General features: G+C 44.3%; 1 protein-coding gene across 1 annotated transcript; it reads left to right on the plus strand.

Annotated features, from left to right (window-relative positions):
* Positions 1-302: 302 nt before the first annotated feature.
* On the plus strand, positions 303-21,723 carry LOC115140960 (FAST kinase domain-containing protein 4-like). Its single transcript, XM_029679485.2, has 11 exons — positions 303-407; positions 1,000-1,538; positions 1,748-2,068; positions 7,972-8,146; positions 13,833-13,990; positions 14,123-14,233; positions 14,593-14,737; positions 14,899-15,150; positions 15,226-15,337; positions 15,411-15,525; positions 20,572-21,723. The coding sequence occupies exons 2-11, from the start codon at positions 1,122-1,124 to the stop codon at positions 20,671-20,673; spliced, it is 1,908 nt and encodes a 635-aa protein (XP_029535345.1). The 5' UTR covers positions 303-407; positions 1,000-1,121; the 3' UTR covers positions 20,674-21,723.
* Positions 21,724-22,632: the final 909 nt, after the last annotated feature.

Genomic DNA, 22,632 nt, shown 5'->3' on the forward strand with positions numbered 1-22,632 from the left:
AAAATGTAACGAGTACTTTTGGGTGTCAGGTAAAATGTATGGAGTAAAAAGTACATTATCTTTTTAGGAATGTAGTGAAGTAAAATTTGTCAAAAATATAAATAATAAAGTAAAGTACAGATACCTCAAAAAACGTCTTAAGTAGTACCTTAAAGTATTTTTACTTAAGTACTTTACGCCACTGTGTGTCTAATTCTATGGGTTCCGCGTATAGACATAAAGACCAGGTTCTGCAATTAAAATAAGACGACTTAATAAAATGCCTTGAAACAAGCAGACCAATCGCAGCTTCATCCGACAATCATGTGACACCGGTATCTTTGATGATGTCATTTTCTTGCGACTATTGCTGACAGCTCCATGTGAATGTCGCCTTCGTCCACTAGCTATTTAGCTTATTTATCAAGGTAAGAACAGTCCTTTAAAGATAGAAATGGCAGATAAATGTATTTATGTCTCCACAAGACCCGTTATAGGTGTACTTGTGAATGCAGAGAATGTTGCCAGTCTGAGTTTCATAATTGTAATGGCTAGAACGGCATAAACCCTAGTCGGCAAGGTCAGAATACGCTTGATGACAATCTCAGCTTTTGAGATCGGAATGTTGCTAGTAACGTTAATTCAGTTCAGTCTACTATGACTAGTTGCCACAACCGTGTCTATTCATTGATTTCCTGCAAGTGTTTTGCTTGTAGTAGTACAGGCTACACGATTGTTGACACAATGTTATGTTACACAACACAATCCCCGCGTTACTGTTACTAATTGCTAAAGCGTCTCAAGATAGCTAGGCTAAGCTTGTTGACAGTCCGTGGCCGGCAGACTACGGAGAATAAGAATATATAGTCCTTATCATAAAGTTGCACATTATGGGGTTGTTTGGGCATAGCAACATGTGATTGTAGGTTCAGAATCCCAAAAATAATGAGAACCACTGAGTGATATTCACTCTCTTGAATTAACTCTCTCTCGCTCTTTCCCTCTCTCACTCGCTCTCAGGTGTTAGCATGGTGACTCTGGCTGCTGTGTTGTGAATAGGATTCTCGCTGCTCTCTGGTCTCGTGCTGCTCTCTCTGGTCTCGTGCTGCTCTCTCTGGTCTCGTGCTGTTCTCTATTCCTCCATGACCAGCCGTCTGCTGGGCCGATGTGCCCGTCTCCTCCCCAGGGCCACCCCCCAGGCCTCAGCCACCGCTGCCTTCCTGCCTACCCCTGCAGCTGGGCCAGCAGAGCCGCTGTGGGCCCAGGCCTGGCGGCAGCCTGTGGTAAGGGGGCTATGTGAGGGCAGGAGTTTGGTCAAAGAGGAGTATCCCATCGAGCCCAAACGCACCCAGCTGGATGAGCTCTTAGAGAGGGCCCAATCTCCACAGGATGTCCTGCAGGCGTGGGCGGCACAAGGAGGAAAGGCCAATCAGGCGGCTAAGACTCTGGTTCAGCTTGTCAGATTGGCTGGGAGAGAGAAAGGTGGGGCTAAAGTGGACCAATTTGAGCTGCTGAATGATCCCAGACTGCTGGACATAATGGACACAGTTACTGCACAGGTAGGAGAGGGTGTAGTAAGACGTGGCAGGGGACAGGTAGGATGAGAGTAGATAAGTGGAGAGTTGAGAGGGTATGAAGATGGGTAAGGAGAGGAAAAGGAAGAGACATGGGGCAGGTTACAGTTAGGGCAGAGGGCGGCTAAATATTCAAAACCTCGGTGCTCTCAGTTTCTTTTGAGTGTTTGTAAATTGACTGTCTCTTCCCCCAGGTAGCGTCAGTGTGGAATGGTACGCTGGTCTCTCTGCTGCGCTCCCTCTCTACTCTGGGTGTTCCGCCTACAGCTGCAGTACAACGCTCCATCCAGACAGAGGTGCTGTGGCGTGTACGCAGACTCTCCTACAAACAGCTGGCTTTCCTGGCAGACTGGGGAGCAGGGCGGAAGGGTCAGATGGAGTTGTCGCTGGTGAGTGCAGCGCTGAAACAGCTGGAACTCCGCTGGACTGAGATCGCTGACGCCAGAACAGTCAGTACCCTGATGGCTAGGGCTGGACACCTCAGTCCTGCACTGATGGACAGACTGGAGGATAAGGTAACGAGCGAAAGTATTCACCCCCCCTTGACATTTTTCCTATTTTGTTGCCTTACAACCTGTAATTAAAATCGATGGGGCGTTTATCATTTGATTTACACAACATGCCTACCACTTTGAAGATGCAAAATATTTTTTTATTGTGAAACAAACAAGAAATAAGACAAAAAAAACAGAACTTGAGCGTGCATAACTATTCACCCCCCCAAAGTCAATACTTTGTAGAGCCACCTTTTGCAGCAATTACAGCTGCAAATCTCTTGGGATATGTCTCTATAAGCTTGGCACATCTAGCCACTGGGATTTTTCTCCATTATTCAAGGCAAAACTGCTCCAGCTCCTTCAAGTTGGATGGGTTCCCCTGGTGTACAGCAATCTTTAATTCATACCACAGATTCTCAATTGGATTGAGGTCTGGGCTTTGACTAGACCATTTCAAGACATTTAAATGTTTCCCCTTAAACCTCTCGAATGTTGCTTTAGCGGGATGCTTAGGGTCATTGTCCTGCTGGAAGGTGAACCACAAGAATTCGCCCCCCTTGACGGCGCTAAATACAGGGAAATTCCACAAGAATATCCCTGTATTTAGCGCCGTCCATCATTCCTTCAATTCTGACCAGTTTCCCAGTCCCTGCTGACAAAAAACATCCCCACAGCATGATGCTGCTACCACCATGCTTCACTGCGGGGATGGTGTTCTCGGGTGTTGAGAGGTATTGGGTTTGCGCCAGACAAAACGTTTTCCTTGATGGCCAAAAAGCTAAATTGTAGTCTCATCTGACCTAGAGTACCTTCTTCCATATGTTTGGGGAGTCTCCCACATGCCTTTTGGCAAACACCAAACATGTTTGCTTATTTTTTTCTTTAAGCAATGGCTTTTTTTTCTGGCCACTCTTCCATAAAGCCCAGCTCTGTGGAGTGTACGGCTTAAAGTGGTCCTATGGACGGATACGCCAATCTCCGCTGTGGAGCTTTGCAGCTCCTTCAGGGTTATCTTTTGTCTCTTTGTTGCCTCTCTGATTAATTTCCTCCTTGCCTGGTCTGTGAGTTTTGGTGGATGACCCTCTCTTGGCAGGTTTATTGTGGCGCCATATTCTTTCCATTTTTTAATAATGGATTCAATGGTGCTCCGTGGGATGTTCAAAGTTACAGATTTTTTTGTAACCCAACCCTGATCTGTACTTCACATCTTTGTCCCTGACCTGTTTGAAGAGCTCCTTGGTCTTCATGGTGCCGTTTGCTTGGTTGTGCCCCTTGCAGGTGTGTGTGTGTATATAGACACTGAGATCATGTGACCCTTAGATTGCACACAGGTGGACTTTTTATAACTATTTCTGTAACTTCTGAAGTAATTGGTTGCACCAGATCTTATTTAGGGGCTTCTTAGCAATGGGGGTGAATACATATGCACTCACCACTATTATTCTTTTGAAACCAGTTCTTTTTTTTTCATTTCACTTCTTCACCAATTTGGACTGTTTTGTGTATGTCCATTACATGAAATCCAAATAAATCAATGTAAATGACAGGTTGTAATGCAACAAAATAGAATAGTTACACTGTTTGTCAGAACACAAAGTGAATGAGACATGGTGGGGAAAGGGAATTTTGGGAGAGAACTGTGTGATGCTTGGCTTGGTTTATTTTTTGTTATGCTCTGCAAATGCACATGTACAAATGGAACATTAGAGTCAAAGCAAATTGACTTTGTCAAGAAAAGATTTGGGCCAAAATGTTCCTTGCCTTTTCGGGCAGCCACAAAGCACATTCTATTGAATAGGTTTACAATATTCGATTTAAAAAAATCTCTGATAGAAGATCAAGACTTGACATCCATTCGAGTGCTCGATTACTCATGCCCATCCCTAGAATATATCAAGCATGTGACTCAACAAACTTGTTGGATGCATTTGCGGTTTGTTTTTGGTTGTTTTGTATTCTGTTTTGCCCAATAGGAACTCAATGGTGAATAATATCTTGTGCCATTTTGGAGTCACTTTTTTATTATATGTAAGAATGGATGTTTCTGATCACTTCTACATTCATGTGGATGCTACGATGATTATGGATAATCATGAATGAATTGTGAAAAATGGTGAGTGAGGAGGTTAGAGGCACAAAGATCACCCCCCCCCCCCCCCCCCCCTGTTCTTCTGTTCTTCCTTCAGACAAGCATGTGTCAGAGACATTGTGCAAATGAACAAAGTTATCGTTCACATCCGCTTGTAAATGTCCAAACTCACCAAAAATGGCATTTCGGTAGCTCCTACCTATATACAGTGCCTTCAGAAAGTATTCAGACCGTATTCTAAAATGGATAGAAAAATATACTCTACCGATCAAAAGTTTCCTTATTTTTGAAGAACAAGCACTTTTTTTTATTTTGTCCATTTTAAAATAACATCAAGTTTATCAGAATTACCGTAGACATTGTTAATGTTGTAAATGACTATTGTAGCTGGAAACTGCAGATTTTTTTTCATGGAATATCTACATAGGCGTACAGAGGTCCATTATCAGCAACCGTCACTCCTGTGTTCCAATGGCACATTATGTTCGCTAAGTTGATCATTTTAAAAGGCTCATTTCATTGATCATTAGAAAATCCTTTTGCAATTATGTTAGCACAGATGAAAACTGTTGTTTTGATATTAAAGAAGCAATGAACTGGCCTTCTTTAGACTAGTTGAGTATCTGGAGCATCAGCATTTGTGGGTTCGATTACAGGCTCAAAATGTCCAGAAACAAAACTTTCTTCTGAAACTCATCCGTCTATTCTTGTTCTCAGAAATGAAGGCTATTCCATGCAAGAAGTTGCCAAGAAACTGAAGATCTCGTACGCTGTGTACTACTCCTTTCACAAAACAGCGCAAACTGGCCCTAACCAGAATAGAAAGAGGAGTGGGAGGCCCCGGTGCACAACTGAGCAAGAGGACATGTACATTAGTGTCTAGTTTGAGAAACAGCGACTTCAACTGGCAGCTTCATCAAATAGTACCCGCAAAACACCAGTCTCGACGTCAACAGTGAAGAGGCGATTCTGGCCTTCTAGGCAGAGTTCCTCTGTCTAGTGTCTGTGTTCTTTTGCCCGTCTTAATATTTTATTTTTACTGGCCAGTCTGAATGTCTTTTTCTTTGCAACTCTGCCTAGAAGGCCAGCATCCCGGAGTCGCCTCTTCACTGTAGACTATAGAGTTCTTCTGTGTGGAGATGGGAGAACCTTCCAAAAGGACAACCATCTCTGCAGCACTAAACCAATCAGGCCTTTATGTTAGAGTGGCCAGACGGAAGTCACTCCTCAATAAAAGGCACATGACAGCCCGCTTGGGAGTTAGCCAAAAGGCACCTGAGGACTCTCAGACCATGAGAAATAAGATTCTCTGGTCTGATGGAGCCAAGATTGAACTTCTTCGCCCGAATGCCAAGCGTCCCATCTGGGGAAACCTGGTACTATCCCTACGGTGGTGGCAGCATCATCACGCTGTGGGGATGTTTTTCAGCGGCAGGGACTGGGAGACTAGTCAGGATTGAGGCAAAGATAAATGGAGCAAAGATCCTTGATGAAAACCTGCTCCTGAGCGCTCAGGACCTCAGACTGAGGCAAAGGTTCACCTTCCAACAGGGCAAATACCCTAAGCATCCAAGACAATGCAGGAGTCGCTTCGTGACAAGTCTTTGAATGTCCTTGAGTCGCCCAGCCAGAACCCAGACTTGAACCCAATCGAACATCTCTGACAGAGCTTGAGAGGATCTGCAGGGAAGAATCGGAGAAAGTCCCCAAATACATGTGTGCCAAGCTTGTAGTGTCATACCCAAGACGACTCGAGGCTGTAATCGCTGCCAAAGGTGCTTCAACAAAGTACTGAGTAAATGGTCTGAATACTTATGGAAATGTGATATTTAAGGCCTTGTAAGTAAGCATTTCATGGTAAGGTCTGCTCCTGTTGTATTCGTGGGAGTATGACAAATAAAATTTGATATTTCAGTTTATTTAAAAAAATTATCCACAATGTCAACCTGTTTTTGCTTTTTTATTTTATGTTTACATTTACATTTACATTTAAGTCATTTAGCAGACGCTCTTATCCAGAGCGACTTACAAATTGGTGCATTCACCTTATGACCTCCAGTGGAACAGTAGTGCATCTAAATCTTTTCAGGGGGAGGGGGGGTGAGAGGGATTACTTTATCCTATCCTAGGTATTCCTTAAAGAGGTGGGGTTTCAGGTGTCTCCGGAAGGTGGTGATTGACTCCGCTGTCCTGGCGTCGTGAGGGAGTTTGTTCCACCATTGGGGGGCCAGAGCAGCGAACAGTTTTGACTGGGCTGAGCGGGAACTGTACTTCCTCAGTGGTAGGGAGGCGAGCAGGCCAGAGGTGGATGTAGATTGAAATATAATTTAATACATTTTAGAATAAGGTGGTAACGTAACAGTGGGAATATTCAAGGCGTCTGAATACTTTCCGAAGGTACTGTATGTATAACTTTGAGCTGAATTGCCTGTCTTTACAATTAATTTATTTTAGTTTGCTCATTAGCATATTTAGCTAGCAGCCTCCATGGAAATTCTCTATTACTTGTGCTAATTTTGTTAGCATTCTGTTAATGGATGCCAATGAGCTTTTTTGCATTTTTTTTGTCTCTCCGTTGTGTACTAAGCCGGTAATACCGTAGATCCCAGAGTGAGAAAAGGACGGTATGACGACATGAAAATCTGGATACTGCTCAACCCTTCCATCTGGTCCTGTGGCCTTGTGAATGTTAACCTGTTTTAAAGGTCTTCATCACATCGGCTACGGTGAGCGTGATCACACTGTCATCTGGAACAGCTGGTGCTTTCACGCATGGTTCACCGTTGTTTGCCTGGAAGCGAGTGTAGAAGGCATTTAGCTCGTCTGGTAGGATCGCGTCACTGAGCAGCTTGCGGCTGGCTTTACCTTTTGTAATCTGTGATAGTTTGCAAGCCCTGACACATCGAGCTTAAGAGCTGTTGTAGTAGGATTCAATCTTAGTGCTGTATTGACGCTTTGCCTGTTTGATGGTTCATCGGTGGGCGTAGCAGGATTTCTTATAAGCGTCCAGGTTAGTGTCCCGCTCCTTGAAACAGTAGCTCTAGCCTTTATCTCAGTGCTGATGTTTTCTGTAATCCATGGCTTCTGTTTGGGATATGTACGTAACGTCATCAATGCACTTATTAATGACGTGACGATGGCGTTTACCTCATTGGATGAGTCCTGGAACATATTCCAGTCTGTGCTAGTGAAACAATCCTGTAGCTTAGCATGAGCTTCATCGGAGCACTTCCATATTAAGCACGTCACTGGTTCTTCCGGTTTGAGTTTTTGCTTGTAAGCAGGAATCCGTTTCCGAGAAACATAGGATATTACAGTTCTTCAGGTCATTATCAGGATTAATTTAGTAGTTTTCAGAAACATCTTATCTACTCATTCAGACAGAAAATTACTCCAGTCAACATTTACCATTCAGTTACTATTGGGCAAAACACAACCAAAACAAACCACAAATGCATCCAACAAGTTTGTAGAGTCACAAGCTTGATGAAGTCATTGCATTTAAGAAATATGCGACCAAATGCTAAACGTTTGACTTTGATACACTACTGTATAAGTTCATTTGTCTACATACTTATTCACATGGGCAGACTAAATACAGAGTGCTTTCATTTCTAAACACTAAAACATATGTATGAAAATGCCTCAAAAGGTGACATTCTGTACGGTTGGCTCATATGAAACACATCTCGTAATCTGAAATGCTGGACTATATAGCCATTTAACAAAAAAATGTTTGCTTCACTATCCAAATATGCAACTGAAACTGCCACCACCAACAAATCTATCTCAACCCAACGCTCCTTTTCTTTTCTCTCTGTTCCCATCCCAGGCGTTAGAGCTAGCTGAAGGGTTTGGGGCGGAGGATATCCGCAGGGTGTCTGTGTCTCTGGCGTCTCAGGGACGCCGGTCAGTGCCTCTGCTCAGAGCTCTGTCCTACCACTTCCTACAGAAACCCTCAACAGACCTTACCACACCGCTACTGTTGGACCTCGCCTACGCATATGGTACATAGACACACTTGACAATTTTTTTTAACTTGTTGTGGATATTACATTTGTTTTATTTTCTGACTGTTATTTCAAGTCATTTCATCTCCATAGAGCTGCTGCCTATGCTGTCTGACAATCACTATCCTGTTTTTTTCTCTAGTGAAACTGTGCAATGTGCGCATTGAGCTCACAGAAAATAAATAAAATAATATAATCTATGTAGGTCAATAAGTTGTTTAAAAACCGAACAATAACCGAAATGTCTGTTAATTGCTCAGCAGTTATATACACTGCTCAAAAAAATAAAGGGAACACTTAAACAACACAATGTAACTCCAAGTCAATCACACTTCTGTGAAATCAAACTCTCCAATTAGGAAGCAACACTGATTGACAATAAATTTCACATGCTGTTGTGCAAATGGAATAGACAACAGGTGGAAATTATAGGCATTTAGCAAGACACCCCCAATAAAGGAGTGGGGTCTGCAGGTGGGGACCACAGACCACTTCTCAGTTCCTATGCTTCCTGGCTGATGTTTTGGTCACTTTTGAATGCTGGCAGTGCTTTCACTCTAGTGGTAGCATGAGACAGAGTCTACAACCCACACAAGTGGCTCAGGTAGTGCAGCTCATCCAGGATGGAACATCAATGCGAGATGTGGCAAGAATGTGGCAAGAATGCTTTGTCTGTCAGCGTAGTGTCCAGAGCATGGAGGCGCTACCAGGAGACAGGCCAGTACATCAGGAGACGTGGAGGAGGCCGTAGGAGGGCAACAACCCAGCAGCAGGACCGCTACCTCCGCCTTTGTGCAAGGAGGAGCACTGCCAGAGCCCTGCAAAATGACCTCCAGCAGGCCACAAATGTGCATGTGTCTGCTCAAACGGTCAGAAACAGACTCCATGAGGGTCCGACGTTCACAGGTGGGGGTTGTGCTTACAGCCCAACACCGTGCAGGACGTTTGGCATTTGCCAGAGAACACCAAGATTGGCAAATTCGCCACTGGCGCCCTGTGCTCTTCACAGATGAAAGCAGGTTCACACTGAGCACATGTGACAGTCTGGAGACGCCGTGGAGAACGTTCTGCTACCTGCAACATCCTCCAGCATGACCGGTTTGGCGGTGGGTCAGTCATGGTGTGGGGTGGCCCTCCGTGCTCGCCAGAGGTAGCCTGACTGCCATTAGGTACCGAGATGAGATCCTCAGACCCCTTGTGAGACCATATGCTGGTGTGGTTGGCCCTGGGTTCCTCCTATTGCAAGACAATGCTAGACCTTGTGTGGCTGGAGTGTGTCAGCAGTTCCTGCAAGAGGAAGGCATTGATGCTATGGACTGGCCCGCCCGTTCCCCAGACCTGAATCCAATTGAGCACATCTGGGACATCATGTCTCGCTCCATCCACCAACGCCACGTTGCACCACAGACTGTCCAGGAGTTGGCGGATGCTTTAGTCGAGGTCTGGGAGGAGATCCCTCAGGAGACCATCCGCCACCTCATCAGGAGCATGCCCAGGCGTTGTAGGGAGGTCATACAGGCACGTGGAGGCCACACACACTACTGAGCCTAATTTTGACTTGTTTTAAGGACATTCCATCAAAGTTGGATCAGCCTGTAGTGTGGTTTTCCACTTTAATTTTGAGTGTGACTCCAAATCCAGACCTCCATGGGTTGATAAATTTGATTTCCATTGATCATTTTTGTGTGATTTTGTTGTCAGCACATTCAACTCTGTAAAGAAAAAAGTATTTAATAAGAATATTTCATTCAGATCTAGGATGTGTTATTTTAGTGTTCCCTTTATTTTTTTGAGCAGTATATATATATATATATATATATATATATATACACACACACATATAAAGTAACACTTTGTAATTGTGAAAATGATAATATGCCCTTTTTGTGTAAGATCTGTTTGAAAAAAAATGCCTGTGGCCTCTTATCAAGGTGAGTGCACAAAAAAAGGATTTAACCTTGCATGTGCCAGTTTTCCCATAAAGGTTGGTGTTTATCCATTTTGAACTTGATGGGAAAGTGTGCATCTCCACGCAAATCTCAAACCATGCGTGCACACAACTTCTAGTGGTTCACACATGAGTAGCTCGGCAAACAATTCTGAATGTACATGCAATTTTCACGTGCTTCACTGCAAATTTCTTCTGATGTAATTTAGGCATTGACATGGATTCTGAACATCCAATTTTGTTGGTTCTCTATGAACAAATGTAATTTTAAGAGTGAAATTAAACAGAGGACATAATTTGGGAAAATATAAAACATATATTTGGGGGGGAAATGTCATTTTATAAGGGAATAGGGAAGAGTTGCAGGGGCATAGCAGGATATCTTATAAGCGTCTGGATTAGTGTCCCGCTCCTTGAAAGCGGCAGCTCTAGCCTTTAGCCCAGTGTGGATGTTGCCTGTAATCCATGGCTTCTGGTTGGGCTCCCTACAGACACCCAAGTTTAAATAAATAAATGTACGTCACTGGGCATGACGTTGTCAATGCACTCATTGATGAAGCTGGTGACTGAGGTAGTATGCTCCTCAATGCCATTGGATGAATCGCGGAACATATTCCAGTCTGCTAGCAAAGCGGTCCTGTAGCGTAGAATAGCATCCGCATCATCTGACCACTTCCATATTGAGCGAGTCACTGGTACTTCCTACTTTAGTTTTTGCATGCTGGACATGTTCCAGGATTCTTCCGATGGCATTGAGGAGTACACCACATCAGTCACTGGCTTTATCAGTAAGTGCATCGAGGACGTCGTCCCCCACAATGACCATACGTATATACCCCAACCAGAAGCCATAGATTACAGGCAGCATTTGCACTGAGCTAAAGGGTAGAGCTGCCGCTTTCAAGGTGCGGGAATATAAGAAATGCTGCTATGCCCTCATACGAACCATCAAACAGGCAAAGCGCCAATACAAGGCTAAGCTTAAATTGTACTACACCGTCTCCGACGCTCGTGTTATGTGGCAGGGCTTGCAAACTATTACAGACTACAAAGGGAAGCACAGCCGCAAGCTGCCCAGTGACACAAACCTACCAGACTAGCTAAATTACTTCTATGCTCGCTTCGAGGCAAGCAACACTGAGGCATGCATGAGAGCGTCAACTGTTCCCGGATGACTGTGTGATCACGCTCTCCGTAGCCGATGTAAGACCTTTAAACAGGTCAACATTCACAAGGCCGCAGGGCCAGACGGATTACCAGGACGTGTGCTCCGGGCATGTGCTGACCAACTGGCAGGTGTCTTCACTGACATTTTCAATGTCCCTGACTAAGTCTGTAATACCAACATGTTTCAAGCAGACCACCATAGTCCTTGTGCCCAAGAACCCTAAGGCAGGAAGAACGGCTGGTAATGGCTCACATTAACACCATTATCCCAGAACCCCTAGACCCACTACAATTTGCATACCGCCAAAACAGATCCACAGATGATGCAGTGTCTATTGCACTCCACACTGCCCTTTCCCACCTGGACAAAAGGAACACCTATGTGAGAATGCTATTTATTGACGACAGCTCAGCGTTCAACACCATAGTACCCTCAAAGCTCATCAATAAGCTAAGGATCCTGGGACTAAACACCCCCCTCTGCAGCTGGATCCTGAACTTCCTAATGGGCCGCCCCCAGGTGGTGTGGGTAGGTAGCAACACATCTGCCATGCTGATCCTCATCACTGGAGCCCCTCTGGTGCGTGCTCAGTCCCCTCCTGTACTCCCTGTTCACCCATGACTGCGTGGCCAGGCACGACTCCAACACCACCATTAAGTTTGCAGATGACAACAGTGGTAGGCCACAACAATGAGAGAGCCTACTGGGAGGAAGTCAGAAACTTGGCCGGTTGGTGCCAGAATAACAACCTATCCCTCAACATAATCAAGACAAAGGAGATGATTGTGGACTACAGGAAAAACGAGGACCGAGCACTCCCCCATTCTCATCGACAGGGCTGTAGTGGAGCACGTTGAGAGCTTCAAATTCCTTGGTGTCAACATCCCCAACAAACTATCATGGTCCAAACACACCAAGACCGTCGTGAAGATGGCATGACAAAGCCTATTCCCCCTCAGGAAACTGACAATATTTGGCATTGGTTCTACAGCTGCACCATCAAGAGCATCCTGACTGGTTGCATCACTGCCTGGTACTGCAACTGCTCGGCCTCCGACCGCAAGGCACTACAGAGGGTAGTGCGTATGGCCCAGTACATCACTGGGGCTAAGCTGCCTGCCATCCAGGACCTCTACACTAGGTGGTGTCAGAGGAAGGCCCTACATTTTTTTCGAAGACCCCAGACACCCTCGTCATAGAATGTTCTCTCTGCTACCGCATGGCAAGTAGTACTGGAGCGCCAAGTCTAGGGCAAAAAGGCTTTTTACCCCCAAGCCATAAGACTCCTGAACAAGTAATCAAATGGCTACCAGGACTATTTGCATTGTTGTCGTCCCCCCCCAACCCCTCTTTTATGCTGCTGCTACTCTGTTTTATCATATATGAATAGTCACTTTAACTATACATTCATGTACATACTACCTCAATTAGCCTGACCATCCGGTGCCCCTGCACATTGGCTACGGACTATCTGCATTGTGTCCCACCACCTGCCAACCCCTCTTTTACACTACTGCTACTCTCTGTTCATCATATATGCATAGTCACTTTAACCATATGTACATGCTACCTCAATTAGCCCGACTAACCGGTGCCTGTATATAGTCTCGCTACTGTTATTTTTCACTGTCCTTTTTACTGTTTTTATTTCTTTACTTATCTATTGTTCACCTAATACTAATTTGTTTTACATACTTAAAAATGGTTAGGGACTGTAAGTAAGCATTTCACTGTAAGGTATACACCGGTTGTATTCGGCGCACGTGACAACTTTGATTTGATGCTTGTGTTGATTTACTAACTCGCCTACGAATCCTCACAAGGTACCCCGACCTTCGCCCTCTGTATTTCCGGCTTTTCTTCACGCGAATGACAGGGATTTGGGCCTGGTCTCGGAGAAGCAGTATATCCTTCAGGTCGGACTCATTTAAATAAAAAATATTTGTTCTGTTCGAGGTGAGTAATTGCTGTTTTGATGTCCAGACGCTCTTTTCGGTCATAAGAGACAGTAACTTATTTTTAACATAAAGTCGCTGCTACTAACAAAATAACACAGTTGGCTAGGAGCCCGTAAAACACAGCCATTCTCTCCGGCGCCATTATTTAAGTGTTTAATGATTTTACATATATATGAATGAAAACGTGTATATGTTGCTTGCCTGTGACAGTTTGATAAATCCCAAAAATTTGAGGTACATGCAAATCCTAGAATCTCCAAGTACGCCAGACTTGAGAAAGAAATGTAAATACGGTTGATGAATGAGGCCCCTGGAATTTCAGCCTGTTCAGGTGGGATGGAACTTTTGGCCCACATCATGATCTGATTATAGTAGACCAATGATTGTTCATCTGGGTAAGTGGTGGGCTCTAGACCATCCTATCAGCCAATCAGGGCTGTGTATGTAAATATCTTTATTTTCTAATGCCCACACAATCTGACATTTTCAAGTGCCAAAGGAGGTTCAGAACAGTCATTTATTAGACACAGTGTGATAATTTCAAAATAAAATTACAAAGACTGCATGGGGGCTTTAATTTCTCTCTCTCTCTCTCTCGCTCTCTCTCAGGGAAGTTGAATTTCCACCACTCCCAGGTCTTCCAGCGATTGGCAGCTGAGTTGTTACCCAGAATGCCAGAGATGAGTTCTGCCGATGTCACTCGCTGCGCCAAATCACTAGCCTTCCTCAAGTGGCTCCATCTCCCATTGTTTGAGGCATTTGCTGAGGTCCGCACACACTAAGACGCTGTTAAATACATCTTAAACTGATAGGATCATCTCCTAGCCCTCTTGATCAACCAAAGTTGCTTAACTCATCCTCTTATTTTCTTCCTTTGTTTGATTAAAAAAACTATTCAGCACTACAGCGTGAACAGTCAGAAGTACAGCACACTGCAGCTTTGTAACCTGCTCATGTCATTGGCCAGGCTCAACTTCCAGCCCAGCAAAGGGGAGGAGTTCTACAAGAAGGTAAACAATGAGAGTAGCAATTTGTTTGTTTATTTACCTAATGCTATTTATTTATTTTGTAACCTTTATTTAACTAGGCAAGTCAGTTATGAACAAATTCTTATTTACAATGACAACCTACCCCGGCCAGGATGACACTGGGCCAATTGTGCGCCGCCCTATGGGACTCCCAATCACGGCCGGATGTGATGCAGCCTGGATACTTGAGGATAAATATTTTGTAGAACAGACTGGGTTCTCAGTCATGTCAGTGTTGCACATTAGATTTCTATCAACTTTGGGGGAAGAGTCTTTTGGCTAGAGGACTACATTCTGGGATGGTATGTGTTTATCATCTGTCTCCTTCTGTGTGTATGTAGGTCCACTCTGCCCTGGAGGGTGTTCTCCCCAGCCTGGAGGCGTTCCTGCAGACAGACGTGGTGTGGTCTCTGTGTGTGTTACAGCAGGTCAAGCCCCAGCACATCACGGCCCTCACTCAACACACACATGTTGCCAAACTCTCAGGTAAACACACACGCACACTCTAGTACTGGTCCACCCCAGGAGATAGCAGCAGAGGACCAATCCACTGATGTTCTGTGTTAATAGCCCTGTGCTTTCTCAGCTGTACAGACTTGGGTGATTCTGATGATTTTATGTTGCGTTGCTATATTGCTGTTTTACAGAAGGCAGTCTGTCTCGAGTGGAGAACTATCGCCTGAAGCTCCTCCACATCATTGCTACCCTCCAGTTAGAACACCCAGAGTCTCTGTCCTCCACCCTGCCTACAGAGGCCATGTTGATTCCATCCACCCTGGGCCGGAACTCCCCCCTCTCCCCTCTACAGACTGGGCTGAAGGGGGCCCTGGGTAATCTGGTGGGGGGGAAAGCAGAGGCCCTACGTACCGGGGTCAACACTATATATGGCTGGACCATAGGTGAATACACGTGCACACACACATAAACACTTTAAGGCTGGAACAACAGGTGACTGACGTGTTGTGTCCAATAAGATGGAGAGCTGGTGGTGGACAGTGAAAATAAGCCAATGGACCTGGTGACCCTGACGGCCCCTCACCTGCCTGGAGGAGGCGGAGCCAAGTCCTTACCTGAGGGTGCATGCAGGTGAGGGAAGAGGGTTGTCTGTTGGTGCGTGTGGGTGTGTGCGCATGTGTTCTGACAGTCCTTCTCTTTGCAGGTTAGCATTCCTGACCTGGGAGTTTCCTAACTATGGCTCCAGGAGTAAAGATCTGCTGGGACGATTCACCATGATGAGACGGCATCTCAAACTGGCTGGCTTTATCCTTGTAGAGGTATGAAGAGAGCGGGGGCAGTGGACTGAAAGACATTCTGGCAGTCATTATGACAGTCACTGTCCATCGCACACACAAACCCTAACCACAGCATACACACCACCTCCACTTTGGGTGGTGACCATTCTTGATACTCACGGGAAACAAAAAGAAAGGAGGACCAAGGCACTTTTCATATAATTCATTAAAATGCCTTTTTTATTATTTTTTATTTCACCTTTTATTTAACCAGGTAACCTGGCCAAGATAAAGCATAGCAGTTTGACACATACAACAACACAGAGTTACACATGGAATGAACAAAACATACAGTCAATAATACAGTAGAAAAAAAGAAAACAGTCTATATACAGTGCAAATTAGGTCAAATAAGGGAGTTAACCTGTTGCGTTGAGCAATCCCGTATCCGGGAGCGTAATTATAGCCTCAAGCTCATTACCATAACGCAACGTTAACTATTCATGAAAATCGCAAATGAAATGAAATAAATATATTGGCTCACAAGCTTAGCCTTTTGTAAACAACACTGTCATCTCAGATTTTCTAAATATGCTTTTCAACCATAGCTACACAAGCATTTGTGTAAGAGTATTGATAGCTAGCATAGCATTAAGCCTAGCATTCAGCAGGCAACATTTTCACAAAAGCATTCAAATAAAATCATTTACCTTTGAAGAACTTCGGATGTTTTCAATGAGGAGACTCTCAGTTTGATAGCAAATGTTTAGTTTTTCCAAAAATATTATTTGTGTAGGAGAAATCGCTCCGTTTTGTTAATCACGTTTGGCTAAGAAAAAAACCCGAAAATTCAGTCATTACATCGCCGAACATTTTTCCAAATTAACTCCATAATATCGACAGAAACATGGCAAACGTTGTTTAGAATCAATCCTCAAGGTGTTTTTCACATATCTATTCGATGATAAGTCATTCGTGGCAGTTTTGGTTTCTCCTCTGAAGCAAATGGTAAAATGCACGCAGCTGGAGATTGCGCAATAATTGCAACGAGGGACGCCAAGCGGGGCACCTGGTAAATGTAGTCTCTTATGGTCAATCTTCCAATGATATGCCTACAAATACGTCACAATGCTGCAGACACCTTGGGGAAGCGACAGAAAGTGTAGGCTCATTCCTTGCGCATTCACAGCCATATAAGGAGACATTGGAACAAAGCGCATTCAAAATCTGGGGCATTTCCTGTTTGAAATATTATCTTGGTTTCGCCTGTAGCATCAATTCTGTGGCACACAGATAATATATTTGGAAACGTCAGTGTTTTCTTTCCAAAGCTGTCAATTATATGCATAGTCGAGCATCTTTTCGTGACAAAATATCTTGTTTAAAACGGGAACGTTTTTTTATCCAGAAATTAAGTGCGCCCCCTACATCGAAGAAGTTAAGGCAATAAATAGGCCATGGTGGCGAAGTAATTCCAACATGGCAATTAAACACTGGAATGGAAAATGTGCAAAAGATGGATGTGCAAGTAGAGATACTGTGGTGCAAAAGGAGCAAAATGTATAAATACAGTATGGGGATGAGGTAGATAGATGGGCTATGAGCAGGTGCAGTGATCTGTGAGCTGCTCTGACAGATGGTTCTTAGAGCTAGTGAGGGAGATGGGGAATCTCCAGATTCAGTGGCAGCAGAGAACTGAAAGGAAAGGCGACCAAAGCAGGAATTGGCTTTGGGGGTGACCAGTGAGATATACCTGCTGGAGCGCGTGCTACGAGTGGGTGTTGTGGGGGTGACCAGTGAGATATACCTGCTGGAGCGTGTGCTACGAGTGGGTGTTGCTATGGTGACCCGCGAGCTGAGATAGGGCGGGGCCTTTACCTAGCAGAGACTTGTAGATAACCTGTAGCCAGTGGGTTTGGCGACGAGTATGAAGCGAGGGCCAGCCAACGAGAGCGTACAGGTCGCAGTGGTGGGTAGAATATGGGGCTTTGGTGACAAAACGGATGGCACTGTGATATTCTTCATCCAGTTTGCTTAGTAGAGTGTTGTAGGCTATTTTATAGATGACATCGCCGAAGTCTAGGATCGGTAGGATGGTCAGTTTTACGAGGGTATGTTTGGCAGCATGAGTGAAGGAAGCTTTGTTGCGAAATAGGAAGCTGATTCTAGATTTCATTTTGGATTGGAGATGCTTAATGTGTCTGGAAGGAGAGTTTACATTCTAGCCAGACACCTAGGTATTTGTAGTTATCAGAGCCGTCCAGAGTAGTGATGCTGGATGGGCGGGCAGGTGCGGGCAATGATCGGTTGAATAGCATGCATTTAGTTTTATTTGCGTTTTAAGAGCAGTTGGAGGCCACGAAGGAGAGTTGTATGGCATTGAAGCTCGTCTGGAGGTTAGTTAACAGTGTCCAAAGAAGGGCCAGAAGTATACGGAATGGTGTCGTCTGCGTAGAGGTGGATCAGAGAATCACCAGCAGCAAGAGCGGCATCATTGATGTATACAGAGAAGAGAGTCGGTCCGAGAATTGAACCCTGTGGCACCCCCATAGACTGTCAGAGGTCCGGACAACAGGCCCTCCGATTTGACACACTGAGCTCTATCAGAGAAGTAGTTGGTGAACCAGGCGAGGCAATCATTTGAGAAACCAAGGCTGTTGAGTCTGCCAATAAGAATGTGGTGATTGACAGAGTCTAAAGCCTTGGCCAGGTTGATGAATACAGCTGCACAGTAATGTCTCTTATCGATGGCGGTTATGATATCGTTAAAGACCTTGAGCGTGGCTGAGGTGCACCCATGACCAGATTGCATAGCGGAGAAGGTACGATGTGATTAAAAATGGTCAGTAATCTGTTGGTTAACTTGGCTTTCGAAGACCTTCGAGATGTAGGATAGATATAGGTCTGTAGCAGTTTGGGTCTAGAGTGTCTCCCCCTTTGAAGAGGGGGATGACCGCCTGTCTGTGTATATTGGTTCCTAACTTCCCTGAAAAGTTGCATATCACGGGGGCTATTCGATGCTAATGCAGAACGCCACAGGATGTTTTTGTGCTGGTCAAGGGCAGACAGGTCTGGAGTGAACCAAGGGCTATATCTATTCCTGGTTCTACATTTTTTGAACGGGGCATGCCTATTTAAGATGGTGAGGAAGGCACAATTAAAGAATAACCAGGTATCCTCTACTGTCGGGATGAGGTCAATGTCATTCCAGGATACCCCGGCCAGGTCGATTAGAAAGGCCTGTTCGCGGAAGTGTTTTAAATCAAATCAAATTATTTTAGGGAGCGTTTGACAGTGATGAGGGGTGGTCGTTTGCTCGCAGACCCATTACGGATGCAGGTAATGAGACAGTGATCGCTGAGATCATGGTTGAAAACAGCAGAGGTGTATTTGGAGGGTGAGTTAGTTAGTTAGGATGATATCTATGGGGGTGCCCCTGTTTACGGATTTGGGGTTATATCTGGTAGGTTCATTGATAAATTGTGTGAGATTGAGGGCATCAAGCTTAGATTGTAGGATGGCCTGGGTGTATGTGTGTTTGTATGGCATGTTCTGACGCGTTTCGGCTGCATGGCCTTTGTCAGGGTTCTACTCACGGGGAAACTGTTGAGTGTGGAAAAACCCAGCAGTTCTTGACACACACATCGGTGCACACTTAAATATTTTGCACACATACACAATCCATCTCAAAGCTTAAAAATCCTTATTTTAACCTGTCTCCAGCCCTTCATCTACACTGATTTGAAGTGCATTTAACAAGTGACAATAGGGGGTCACAGCTTTAATCTGGTCTGTCATGGAAAGAGCAGGTGTTCTTAATGTTTTGTACACTCATTGTATAAAATATTGTGAATATAGCTTGGAAAATAGAATAATGGGACTCTGCGTAACGACATGTTTGTTTCCAATTTTAGGACAATTTTCCTCAAGAAATTAACTCTAGTGGCCAATGCTGGCTAGCGGTGTATCGTATGATGCTAAAGTTGGCTAGCTAATGCTGATGTAATGCTGCATCATGCAGGGCCAGGTTGATCTGTCTCCCTGAAGGATGCCAGCTATAAAAAGGCCTGATAGTCAGTCAGGAGCCTGGAGAATAGCAGCAGCTCTCTCATCTAGGCCAAGCTCCTTAGCCAATCCCAGCTCTCTCGCTCTCACTCTCACACTCATCTATCCAGGACAATCGCGTTAGCCAATCTTACCACTCTCTCTCATCTAGGCCAATTGCGTTAGCCTGAGCACTCTGCTGGGTAAACTAGTAAACCGATGAGACTGTCCTTCTCCACTCGCACGTCATTAGGCAAATTACGTTTACAGTGGTGGATCCCAAAATAAATGTGTGAAGTGATCAAAACAAATTAGATAGATGTGCGGGACTTTTTATAAATAAAATAATAAGTAGCATATCGTTTTACATTTTTATTTTTTATGTAGATATATATATATAGTACCAGTCAAGTTTGGACACACCTACTCATTCTAGGGTTTTTCTTTTTACTATTTTCTACATTGTATAATAATCGTGAAGACATCAAAACTATGAAATAACACACATGGAATCATGTACTAACCAGAAAAGTGTTAAACAGATAAAAATATATTTAAGTAGCCACCCTTTTCTTGATGACAGCTTTGCACACTCTCGACATTCTCTCCTGTTGCGGCTGGCTGTAACACAGCCTGGGATCGAACCCGGGTTTGTAGTAATGCCTCAAGCACTGCGATGCAGTACCTTAGACCGCTGCGCCACTCGGGAGGCCCTATCATATCGTTTTTAAACGTGCATGATTTCAAAAACTTTTCCGCGGTAGGATACACATGAGTATCCTCAATGAAAGATTGCTATTGAGGAGGGGAGGACACTCGTCCTACTAACGAATTGACACACTCCTCAACCACTTATTGGTTTTTGGGGGATGGAGGACAGAAGACTGAGGATGGACTTTTGCCCAAATGAGAGAACCTTCTAGATTGTCTCCAAACCTGATTTGCATAAAAACACTACTGGGTGTATGTCACCTATAGTATTGCAAGGTAAAGAGTATTATTGATAGACAAACCACTGAATCTATACTTTCTGTCCCTCCCTAGGTGCCATACTATGAGTGGCTGGAGCTCAAGTCTGATTGGCAGAAAGGGGGGTATGTGAAGGATAAGATGGGGAAGGCCATTGCTGAGGAAATGGCGAAGTGAACGAGGCCAAACAGCAGAAGTCTGGTTCAGTTCTAGACTCAACTGGACTGGAAAGAGGAGAGCCAGGATGCCAAGGATGGCTCACCAGAAACAATCTGGTCTCAAACAACTCTGAACAGCAACCACACACACACACTAATCAACCCACTCTAAAACAAGCCGCTTGGTGGAAAATCTCTTTTGTCGTTTTATCTTTGGTTGCCTTGCCGATGCGTGGGGCTATCCTTGTTACCATGGAGACGCCCCCTGAGAGTTCTGTATGCTGAAGAGAGCAAACAGAGGGAGAAAGAGAGAGTGGGCCCTACAGCAGAAAGCAAGGGAGGAAAGACCTCTGTTGCTAAGGATATGTGTCCCTAAGTGACACTCAGAGAGAATAGAGAGCAGCATCATAGAATAAATGCCCCAATGAATGTTAAAAGCTGTGTATCACCTGTGAATAGAGTGGTCTAATTAAATGATCAATATGAGCTTTGAGTGATGTGATTGAAGAAATTATTTTACGCTTTAATTTTGATATACATGTTCCACACACTGTCTTCCATGTTGGCACTGATGTTCCTTGACTAACATTGGCTGTAGATGAGAGCATCAAATCTGTGATCCATTGTGGATCAGTTGTGACTGACTGATCTACAAATAACAATTAAGTCATTATTTATGATGCAAGGTTATTTGTAGATCAGTCAGACATCATCCGCCTGCAATGTGGAACATATATGGCTCTGGTAGGTCTTGAATACCCTCACAGTGTGTTTAGAGAGGACATTGGGTTGGATGAGCTTCTATAGTATCATTGGCATCCTGATGGAGGTGTGATATTCAGCCTGAGGATGCTTCTCTTCACAAGTTACAGCTAATAATACGTATTTATTATCAAACGTCACGGGTGGGTGTGTGTGTTGTGTGTGGTGCTGAATGTATCCAAGAGGGATCGGCTCACACACAGCTGTTGATGTTGTCTGTGCCATACAGTGCCTTCAGAAAGTATTCATACCCCTTGACATTTTGTTGTTACAGCCTGAATTCAATAAAACAATGTTTACCCATCTACACACATTACCCCATAAGGACAAAGTGAAAACATGTAAATGAAAATGTAGGTCTCATTTACTTAAGTTTCCACAACCCAGAGTCAGTACTTGCACCTTTGGCAGCGATTACAGCTGTCTGGGTACGTCTCTAAAGCCTTGTTTATACTGCAGGTCTTAATGCTCAAGTCATTTGTGGGATACAGACTGTCCAAACAGCAAGTTACAAGTGACCAAATCGGATTTGTGTGTGTTCAGATAGCAGTTATTTGATGACATGGCTACGCTAGTTGCCATAGTAACGACAGGTGTGTGTGCACGGTAGTGTAGGCTGATTGGTGGTGGTGCTGCTCATGCTTCCTATCATGCAGAAGTTATGGAGCAAGCTAAGGTGACAATGCTTGCCATTGCCTATTTTCCAGTTGATTTGAATATTCAAAATCCAAGTATAAGAACACTTAAAGCCTCAAAGGATAAGATTAACCAACTTTCGAAACGAGACCTTTTTGGCTAGCCAAGGCACTCCACGAGCTAGCTGGATAGCTCTTTAGTATTATAGTAAATTCACTAATTTGTTTGTAAACAATTAAAAAGCTAATTAGCTACCACGTGTTCCTGTCAAACTGGCAACAGAGTAGTTAGCAACAAGATATGCAAAATAACGGTCTAAAAAGTCCCCTTGAGAGCAAATAAATCAGATTTGACATTCACTCACATGGCCAGGAATCAGATTTGTATCGGGCTCCAAATCACCTATGAAGACATCATGTATGGCAGCCACCACCATTCTTGAAAATATGAAGAGTGGAACTCTGTGATGTGTTGTTGGATTTGCCCCTAACATAACGCTTTGTATTCAGGACATAACGTTTATTTATTTGCCACATTTTCGGATGTTTTACTTTAGTGCCTTTATTGTAAACAGGATGCA

Source organism: Oncorhynchus nerka, linkage group LG14 (genome assembly GCF_034236695.1).
Source record: "Oncorhynchus nerka isolate Pitt River linkage group LG14, Oner_Uvic_2.0, whole genome shotgun sequence".
NCBI lineage: Eukaryota > Metazoa > Chordata > Actinopteri > Salmoniformes > Salmonidae > Oncorhynchus > Oncorhynchus nerka.